General features: G+C 42.3%; 1 protein-coding gene across 1 annotated transcript in view; it reads left to right on the top strand.

Annotated features, from left to right (window-relative positions):
- Positions 1–9,541, top strand: part of ICOSLG (inducible T cell costimulator ligand) — a 13,356-nt gene extending 3,815 nt beyond the window's left edge. Inside the window, exons 4-9 of the mRNA XM_057378914.1 lie at positions 712–752; positions 2,685–3,053; positions 3,564–3,842; positions 5,389–5,556; positions 6,575–6,610; positions 8,613–9,541. Of these exons, the coding sequence (XP_057234897.1) occupies positions 712–752; positions 2,685–3,053; positions 3,564–3,842; positions 5,389–5,556; positions 6,575–6,610; positions 8,613–8,623 (904 nt within the window). The 3' untranslated portion in view covers positions 8,624–9,541. The remainder of the gene's footprint in view (positions 1–711; positions 753–2,684; positions 3,054–3,563; positions 3,843–5,388; positions 5,557–6,574; positions 6,611–8,612) is intronic.
- Positions 9,542–10,599: the final 1,058 nt, after the last annotated feature.

Raw genomic sequence — 10,599 nt, 5'->3', positions numbered from 1 at the left:
AAAGTAACTCACAGGGAAGTGCTGTCCATTTATCTCTCCTTAAAACCCTGTGGGATGGGAGTTAAATGGACTTCATAGATGGRTTAAACTGTGTTTTCCTGTAACATCCTTTCCTTGGGAAAACTCCTGCACAGACTTGCTCCTCCTGAGTAATCAAACACACCAAATTYTTTCCAGCAAAAACCTTTGCCCAGCTCTCTGCTATCAGCAGGTTTCCTGTTTATACATTTTTACTGAGTACAGAAGCTGGTGGGCAGCATGGTCAGCTGCTGTTTGTCCTTTAGCCAGATAAARCCATAACACCTTGAGTTTCAGCAAAAGTTTGGAAAACCTGGGTTTTGACCTGTTCAGCCACTGTCCTTCATCGTGACCCATGCAGTCTCGAGCCTGTTTGTCCAGCAAGACAATTGATTTTTTTTTCACAAGAAAAGACAGGCACAGCAGCAGCTTCATGCCCTCTGCCCCAATTCCAATATTAGTGCATTTGGCTGCTATTTGTGTCCTTGGCCACCAAACCACTGCTGAGTTGTACAAACAGAAGTTTTGCAGCTGTCAAAAATGCAAATACTTAATGKGGCATTACACTGGAGCAGTACCTCATTTACCTACTTCTGCCACTATTATTAAAACAATGAAAACTGGGTTTATTGCTTATTTAARCAACAGAGATGTGAAGTCAGTTGTAACGCTCTTGTTTGCTTTTCATTTTAGCTACGGATTTCTGCTACTGCTCCTTCACGTGCTGAGAGCTGGTAAGTTCAGAACATTTCAGTCAAAAATTARATTCCCTTTAATACATTTGGCCAAATGCACAAGGGAGCTGTAAAATGACCAATATAAACACCTGCGTGTTTTCTACAAGACGCTGAAGAATTCCTCAGTGTAAAACATTTCTCTGACACTCCTCAAGGGAAGAAGAACAATCAATTTTTATCGGTTTTGTTGCAGAGAGAAGCAAGGCACCTTATGGATGCTCAGATTGCTCAGATTGCTTTGCTTGCCTCAGAGACATCCCTGTGTGCTTATCTCTGTCAACAAAAGGCCTTAGGACTGGATTTCTAAGAGCTGCTGATAAGCAGATCTAACATGCCTGTATACTCAAGACTAGAAATTATACATCACGGTATCAAGTAGACAATATTTGTAATTTTACTACTAGTTAATAGTAGTAAATTTACTCCTACTATTAGTAATTTTACTTGTGCTACAGTTCTAAAACATCCCTTGCAAAACAAAAGTAGAATTAAATCACATCACCTGGTGATATTAAATGTTTTTGGCATTTTTTTCTCCTCTGTTCTTGATTACTCACTGAGAAGGACCTCAACAAAGTCACCAAGGAAACTCCCTGGCCCCAATACCAGGACAAATTGTACCAGGTTCAGTTTCAGTAGCTGCTGGCTGCCCTGTTTCTGGCCAGCAGTGRAGGTGCCCCCCTCTTGCCAGGGYATTAYTCTTCCTGCTGTTCCAGGGGTTTTCCAGTCTGAGCCAAGGAACTCTGTTGCAGTTCAAGCCTGTTGCTTCCAGTCCCACGCAGCAGAGTTTAAATGCCTGGTAAACATCCTGCCCTTCTCCCTGCAGGTGCTGTGTGTGCCTCAGGGGKGTTTTTGGAGCAGGGTGCCCAGCTCAGAGGTGTGGGTGAGCTCTTTCTGAGTCCAGGGCACCCTCACAAAGGCAGATCCCTCTTTAATGTCATCACCTCCCTCCCACCTCACCGTGCACTGTTTCTGCATTYCCAAACCTTCACTCCTGACATCCTCCTTTCCCTGAATGATCCTCCCAYGCCATCCCTTCCCCAGCTGGAATCTCTCCCATCCAGCCCCATGCCTGACCCCCTCCTGCCCCCATGCCTGACACCACAGCCCCTACACTGCTCTGTGCCACCAGCCAGTTGCATCAGTGAGATTTTGGCTGCTGGAGTGGTGGTGATGGACCCTGCCCAGCCATGGGCAGAGCTGCCCAGCTCTGGGATCTCACTGACCTGTGCCTTTTGCATCAGCTGGCAGCCACCTCCTGCCTTTGCCTTGCTCACCCGGAGCAGAGGCTGCCTTTCTCAATGTCTGGAAGGCAGGAAAAGTGTTCTGAAAGCCAGAGATGGTCCTGATTTTACCTCAAGTGACCTTCAATATGCAAATGACTGATGAATGTGTCACTGGAGGTGCCTGGGCGTGCTGSTTTGCCAGCTGAGTGTATTTGTTGAGCGGGTGTCACCAACAGTAGCAGTGAATGAAATGTGATTGTTGTGACATGCCCGCTTCAAGAAATTTTTACTCTTTTATTATTTGGGTCTCAAAATAATAGCACCACTCTTTCTCATCAATGTTTCCACTTCTTGTGATTTAAGTGGAGTTACCTGGCATTTTTCTTAATTAAAAAAATAAAAGTTATTATTGAAGCATTGGGGTTTGAATATGTGTCTGCAGCCAGTGKGGAAAGTGAAATGTGGGTATCCATGTTTAGATTGGTTGGTCCTCAGGGAAAAGGTCCCTTTAGACAATGGACAAACAGACAGACATGGAGAGAATTAGCCACTGGCAAGCTGGGGGTTAGGAATGGCTATGGAGTCAACACACTGCTATAAAAGTAATATTGGAGTCAATGTAATAGAATGTACTCAAAAATAATTACTTTTTTCCCATGTAACCCCCCTTCTCTTTCTCTCTCTCTCTCTTTTAATCTTGTAGTTATGGCACTAGAGAAGAAGAACATCRTCAGTAGACTTGGAGAAAATGTCACGCTAAGTTGCATTTATAATGAAAGAGCCTTGCAATTAAAAAATCTACGGGTATATTGGCAAATAGCTGATGATCCCCCTCCAGGAAGGTGTTTAGTTGTCCATGCACTGATCTCTGGCCAAGACAATAACAGTAATCAGTGCATTAACTTTAAAGACAGAACTAAATTATTCTGGGATAGGCTGGAAAATGGTGATTTTTCTCTACTATTACTAAATGTCAGCCAGAGGGATAATCATACATACAAATGTGTAGTACAGGAGAAAACTGAAATTACCAGAGTGATTCACCAGGCAGAAGTGGTTCTCAGTTTAGCAGGTAAGAATTTGTGTCTCTTTGCCCAGATTCTTTTTTCAGCTTTTTAATCTTGTATTTAAGCATGCATTTTGCTTTGAAATAGACTTCTCTTTGCTGAAATGAAGCCTGCTTAATTTAAATGTTACAGACAGGGAATGTAAACCTTGGAGAATACATTTAACAAGTGTTTAATCAGTGTTTCTTTTTTTCTTGTTTTTCACGGATATAAGGTCTCTTGAATGTGGCTGGGTGACAGCAGCTTAAGTTGTTCCTTTCTTCCTCGCTTTTCTTCCTAAAGCGTTTGGCTTTATCTTTCTGCCCTCCCAGTAATTCTCTCAGCTCTCTGGCTTACCAAACATGCAGGAATTTCCTTTTCAACTCACTGGGGTGGTGTGAAATCCAGCAGTTTGGCTTCAAAACCCATGTCTAAATGGGTACATTTTGTTTTATCAATATTTCAACATCAATATATTGTTTTATCAATYTATTTCAAAATGTCAGCAGCTATTTCTCTTTTCTCTTGCTCTCCAGCGAGCTACAGCCAGCCAGTACTCAGCGGGCCAATACGAAACAGCACAGGAGAGGAGGTGACTTTCAGCTGCAGGTCTGGCAATGGGTACCCCATGCCCAAGGTTTACTGGATAAACAGAGCCAACAACAGTCACCTGAATCCATCAAAGCTGGACATCCATCACAACAGCGACGGCACTTTCAGCGTTTTTAGCACGCTGACGGTGACGGCCACTTCCAACATGCAAATCGAGTGCTTCATAGAAAATGAGATGCTGCAGGAAAATCTGTCAGCCAACTGTAAGTGCCTTCATGCTGCCTCATGTTTTCTGGACAGCAGGAGCATCAGCTGGTGCGTTCTGTGTCTGTAGATGTGCCCTAACGAGGGCTATKCATTAATTCAGCAGCTCCAAAAAGTGCTGAGGGGATCTCAGGTTTTGTTTCCAGCTGGTTATGCTTAGCCATGGGCTTGATGTTTCATTCTTCCTCACTGATGTGAATGCCCCATCAAGTGTGTTATGAGAAGGGCACTGAGAAGCTCTTGCATCCAAGGCAGCCACGGGGCTTTACCCTTTGTTCCTTCAGGATGGTTTAGGGGGTCAAGTTTTCTCTCAGGAGCCACGATATGGCAGATTCCTGACTTCTGGCCCCCACCCAACAGCCTTGCAACACTCACATTTAACTCTTACTGTGCCCAGCTCCAAAGTTCAGTTTTCAAATTGAGTCTCCAAAACTCAATTTAGTACAGTGCACTACTTAAACTAGGCCTGCAGCAAGTGGGCAATACAAGCTCAATGAAACAATGCACTTAACAGCACAAATATAATGTGCTATTTATTGCTGATGTGATGATTAATAGTGAAAGCAAGTATTGAGTCACTCAACTCTTCACAAAACCAGAAAGCTATTAAAAAAGAAAGCTGTTAAGAAGTTACAGTTTTAGTGCCATTGCTGCAGTTCATTATTAACAAAAAGCTGTGCRGAGAAGCTGTTTGGAGTGGGAAGGCTTATCTGGAGGTGGCTGTCTGATCTCTTGTTCYTGGTCCTGCCTCCAGCCACACCTTTCTCCCTCAGATTTCTGCACCCTGGTGCAAGCAGGTTGGAATGTTTCCATCACTGCAGCTGATTTACACAGTTAATTCACCTGAACCTCCCTATGACTGATCCCACAAATGTAGGCCAATGATATCAACTATTTCCAGGAACAACAATTATACACATGAGCAAAAGTTGCACAGTAGAGTGTTTATTTGATAATACACGGTGCTGTTATCTCAAATTAAAGGAAACTAAGTAACTCATCATTAGTTTCCTAATGACATTCTGTCGTATTGTCTTCTGAGGAAAAAGACCTTCATATCACTTTTCTTTGTTTGTTTTTAAAAGTCTCACAACCACACTTGTAAGAGGTGTGATCTGAAAACCTTCAGTTTGCARCTATCAGTGAAGATTCTTTGCTAACTTCAGGGAAACTGGTTTTCACCCATTTTTCTAAATACCATCAGATTTACATCACAAACTCTGCATAGATTTATTTTTCAACTGAGTCTAAATACAAATCCAAACATGCAGTCTCTCATAGCTGGAAGGAAGGAAGGAAAAGGAAGAAAGAAGGCTTGATGCAGTATGATGACAGGGAAGAGAAAAATGGAATTCTATTATTAGACTTTTTTAATTGGAAATGTGCCTGGCTGAAAAGGAATCACCAGAATCAAAGTGATATGTTTAGCACAAATATTTAATCTTTCTGAAATGTTGTGATGCACRTAAAACATGGTGAAATATTTGCCTGGTATGAAATGTGAAAATTTGTACCTTATTGCATCCCTTTTCTATTTTATTCTAGACACGCAGCAAAAGCAAAGCAATGGTTCTGGCACAGAAAGTGATGAAAAAAAAGGACGAGGTGCTCAAGCAGTTGGCATCATTTCCCTTGTYATTCTGATAGGTCTTCTAACTGTTTTAATCTGCTGGCTGTGGAGAAGRAGGTCCTCTAAGCTACTGTCCTATACAGGTAAGGAGACGCTTCATTTGCATGAGCAAATCTTAGAAATTCTTTTTCACTTGCCAAAATACTTTATGTTATCCAGCAGGAAGGTAGAAAGTATGATAAGCTGCCTGCACATGACAGCAGGAAATCATGATATTATTGAAAATGTGGGGTGTCCAGAGGAGGACACATTTATGGTTTTTTCCTCCTGTGTCTGAACCCCACAGGAGTTAATTTCTGCTTTGTGCCTTTTCAGGCCATAGTTTGTGAGCTGTAGACTCTTTGTGGATGGATGGCATGGAGCAGGACTGGGGGCAGTAGCTCACTCTGGTTAGAACAGTCTGAAGCAGAAATCAGAGCACAATTCAGTCCCGAGAGCTTCAGAGTCACTGGCTGGACAGTGAAGGGTCAACATCCTGCTGGAATCGAGCAGAAATGTATCTTGTCTCACTGTCACATGTGTACCCTCATGTAGCTGGATTTGCCCACGTGTGTAACTCTAAAAAAGCTCAAAAAGACACTTTGTGAACAGACAGAATCTGCCAGTGTAGCTGAGCATTTGCTGTGAACCCCTCTGCAGTGTCCAGGAGCTGACATCTGAGGGGACAGGGACAGCCACAWTTYYCATGGACAAGGACAATCCAKGTTTTCAATCCATGCCCTGTTCCTYAGTGCTGGCAAGCCTGGGTGCCTCAGAGAGGAGCGGGGGAAAGCAGGGCAGGGATCATGTCCAGGATCTGCAGCAGCTCTTGTAGAAGTCATGTCCTTCCTGCAGAAACAACTCAAGAGTGGGGCAGGACTTTGTCCCAAGACAGGGAGCAGGGTTATCACTTCAACCCCAAAATCTTTCCTTCCTAAAATGATAGCCTGGATTGTAATCCAAATAAATCCAAATAAAATATGGGCTAAATTTTGCTGTTCTAAGAATATTTACCACATTGAACCTTCAGCTTTGGTGGACGTTGGTTAATGTTAATCTCATTTATCTGAAGATTGTGGTTATCTATCCTAAATACTTGAACCCATGTATTTGTTTCAACAGATGTCTTACCAAGAGAAGACCAAGGAGAACTCAACTGTAAGTATTAAAAATAYTTTATTTGTCTCAAGTGACTTAACTTGATAGCTTCAGTACTCAAGTTCAGCACAAGCCTTTGGATTAGATTTGCTGGATGCTACAAACTCAAGCATTTTTTAGGTACTGCATCCTAGGAGGTCTTTGACTGGGATACAGGCACGTAATTTGCTTCATGTCTGTGAACCTGAGCCTATATAGACCCATTTTTTTTCTAAAAAACCCTCTCCTTTCTTAGAAAAAAAATACTCTCTTCAGACCTTCACCATGTTCATATTTTGATAACAAGAATGTAATATTGCAGTGCAGCTAGTTTACATATTCATTCATTATTTATAGTTGGGGGAAAAGTAAAAATTGGGTGAAAAAAAATGAAGACAGATTTGGAAAAACAAACTAGCACAGGGGACTCAGAAGAGTAGMGTGAAATATCTGCATATTTTATGTCTCATTTGGTAATTTCTACTGAAGCAAATAACTCAGCAGAACAGGCAGAAAATCCTGTGGTTTGACCAGAACTGTAATAATGAAAGCATCGTTTGCAGGAGCAGATGCTGTGAATGTATGCAATTCATAGTATTGAGCAGAAGCAAATAACCCTTAAATAAAAAACCTTTTCTGRAACTTATTTGGCAGTCATGGAAACTGGGTTAATGGTCAGTTATTTTCCAGCCTGCAGCCTGATTCCCAACATTTGTGTTTGCTAAACATCAACAGGCATTGCACAGTCGCAGGGAGAAGGATGGATTTTCTCCTTAAAATAAAGAGATATTTTCTCCTTTTGTCCCTGTGAAATGCATTAATGTAACACAAGCAGTTCATTTAAAGTCAACTTGACTTACACCAGGCCTTTCTTGAGTAGATCCCTGGACTTAGCCCATCAGTAAAACAAAACCTCTGTGACATAAATAAGAGTAAATATTTATGTTGTATTGAAGGCTGCTGTCGCATGGTTTGTTCACTAAAAACAAAGCATAAATGCCTTCCACATGCTGTCTKTTCCTTGACACGTCTCCCCACCACTCGAGGAAGAGGAGGTGGGACAGCAGCTTTGGTGGCTCACTGGTGGCAGCAGCTGTCCCATCTGAGGGCCATCTTTAGGGCATCTGGAGCAATATCAGAGAAATGAGGATGATCCAGGGAAGGGGATCTCTGGTGAGAGGTTGGTTATGTTTGTTTACGCTGGACAAGGCCAGGCTGATTAAGGACACAATAACAATCCTCTTCAGAGTGCCTTTAGAGAGGATGAGACAAGTTATTTATTGTGCTCACCCAGCTGACACTGCACTTAAGGCACAACARACTTAAACAAAGGAGATTTAAGCTAGATGTCAGAAAAAAATGGCTAAGGGTAATGGTGGTTGAGCAGTGAAGCCAAAGGTTTGTTCAGGCTGTCCAGTCTCTGTCAGTCCAGTCTCGTTGCTTCATTCTTTCTTAACAAAAAGAAAGAAAACCAGTATCTGTTAGAAATTATTTGGAAATACATCTTGATACAAAAGATGGGCTCTTGGAGAAATCCTAGCCTAATTCAGTCCTGATTTGGTATTTTCAAGCCAGTTGTATGTGGCAGATGGGGGATAAGGCACTGGGGAGGTGCATGGGCATGCTCTGCCACAGCATTTTCCTTTTCTGTACTGTTGTAAAAATGCCTCTGCCAGTTGCACCTTGTGAAGGAGTTCAGAGGTTGTTTCAAGGGCAATGAAAATCCTRAATATTGTAAACCAGAGGGAGATTACTGAAACCAACTTTACTGTTACAAAGGAAAAAAAAATGGTTTGGGAACTGTGAGGAAGGCAGTTTGTAAAGGAGAGTAGCTCTGTCCAGGTGGGATTAGTCTCTCCTGACACCATTCCAGGCAGTGGGGCAAGGTGCTCTGGTGACATCTTTTGCATAGCTTTGCAGCTTGTTCCACTGGTTCTGTAAGAAAAACAATGCTAGGAATTATTATTTTTGGGCAAGACCTTTGTCTGTATTCTTATAAAAAGGAGTTATTTTGTTTTTGCAGCACCTGCTTAAATGGAAAATCTGCCAACAATTTCAGYAGCTGGAGATGTGTTGAGAGAAGCATCACTCCGTGTCCCAGTGGCAGCATTGTTTGYAATACAAGTGACAGATTTCTGCCAAGAGAGACATAAAAAAAATGTAACAAATAGAAAAAAGCTTTTAGAACACAARAGATGGAAAAAACTGCTGGATTTTCATTCCAGCCACTGACGGTGTCCACAGAACAGTTGTGTCACCACTCCAGCACTTTGGACAGTCCTCTGTGATTGTTGRTGATTTGGGCACCTGTCCTGGAGAAAGCAGAAATCCTGGGGCTCAGCTGCTCTGTGCCAGAGCTCTGAGAGCTGTGACTGTCCAGTCGCTCATCCTCATCCTCGAGGGTTTTGTCAGGAGCAGAAGCAGCCACGTTTCAGGAGCACGAGAAGTTCCTGCTGYCACCTCACCCTGATGTCAACTACTGCATGTGAGGAAAGACAGCTGAAACAAAGAAAGAAAACTGAAGGACTCTGCAAAGTGAGATTTGTGACCTTTTCCATGTTTTCCTCTCTCCAGAGTACAATCCTTTCATTGTGTGCTTTCCCCAGCTTCATTTTACTGTGTACAGAATCGGGCTGAACACTTTGCCCCATTCCTCCAAAAACAGGAGTTGCTCTGATGGGGTTAAGTACTGAATGTGTTAACCTAGGGGAAGGTTTCTTTAAATGCCTTGATAGCAATATTTTGGTTTTTACCAAATATTCTGCCAAAAGGGGGATTTCCACTTTCAACAGGAGTCAGCTATGAGATAAAAAGCAGGCTGTGGAAACCAATTAAAATTAGTGCTCTCTGCTGTGTTAATGTCAGGTTACCTGGACTTACCCTTTCCAGGATGAAACAAAAACTGTGGTTGATCTCTGCTTGTCTCAACTGAATCTTTATTTAAGCACTTTCYYGTGGCTTCYRGGGAGGMTTTTAAACTGAAGTTTTTAAYCCAACAAAACAAAACAAAACAAAACAAAAAACGTGCAGACTCTATCAGTGAGCTATCCATGAACGTCCAGAAAGCCAAAAACTGCAGTTTCTTGTGCCAGTGTGTGTGTCTTTTTTGTTTCAGCCCCAAGTCAGCCAAATTGACTGGYTGAAAAAAGCAAAGCAGCAAACTTTGCTGATGGTGTGAGATTTGGAAGGAGGAGGGATTTTTACTGACTCTCTTGTCCAGCTGGGACAGTTCCCCCATTTGGTCACAGGGAGATGGAGAATATTATTCTAAACTGAGCTCTGGAAACACTTGACCTCTCATGCACCAGTTGCTAGACTGAAATTTTACAATTTTTGTGAATAAGTCACAGCCTTGTTTGTCCTTACTCTGTGTGTGAGAGCCACTCCAATATCAACCATGAGCTCAGACACTGGTTTTTCTTATCAAGATCAGCTTGCAAGTTCCAGCCAAGTGAAAATTTTGTTGTTGTCCTCACATCACATGGAACCCAGAATGATTTGGCAATAGTATAGCAGTTGTCTCTTATCAAAGCAATACCCCCAGGGAGGCTCCAGGTTGAGTAGCTGTGCTTCTCTCATGTCCATGAATCCAGATATTAGATAATTTCTGAGTCCAGATCTCATCCTCAGTGAACCCTAAAGGGAGCTTGCTTGAGGAAAGCTTGCAGACACCTCAAAAATGTGAACAACATTCTGTGTAGATATTCAGGGTAACCAGTTCCTAGCRGTTCACTGAGAAGTCCTGCAGATATTTCCTCATTTTCTGTCACATGAAGCTGTTTTGTGCAGCTTCTGGTGCTGCTGTACCTGACAGAAGCCYGTTCTATCATCAGTTTTCTGTTTTTTATATTCTGCAGCTGTAATGGTTCAGAGATTTAAGAAACAACCTAGCAGTCACTCTGCAATATGTTGTTAAATTAATCTAGACTTGTTGGATTTTCTTATTTCTGGGCAACTTCATGGCTACATCTAAATGCAAAGCCTTTTCCTGCAAAATCTGTGTTTTCAGT

The sequence above is a fragment of the Malurus melanocephalus genome, unplaced genomic scaffold (genome assembly GCF_030028575.1).
Source record: "Malurus melanocephalus ecotype Western Australia unplaced genomic scaffold, MMel_1.1 scaffold_379, whole genome shotgun sequence".
Classification (NCBI taxonomy): Eukaryota; Metazoa; Chordata; class Aves; order Passeriformes; family Maluridae; genus Malurus; species Malurus melanocephalus.
The sequence above is the reverse complement of the archived record's forward strand: the minus strand, read 5'-3'. Positions and strand labels throughout refer to the sequence as shown.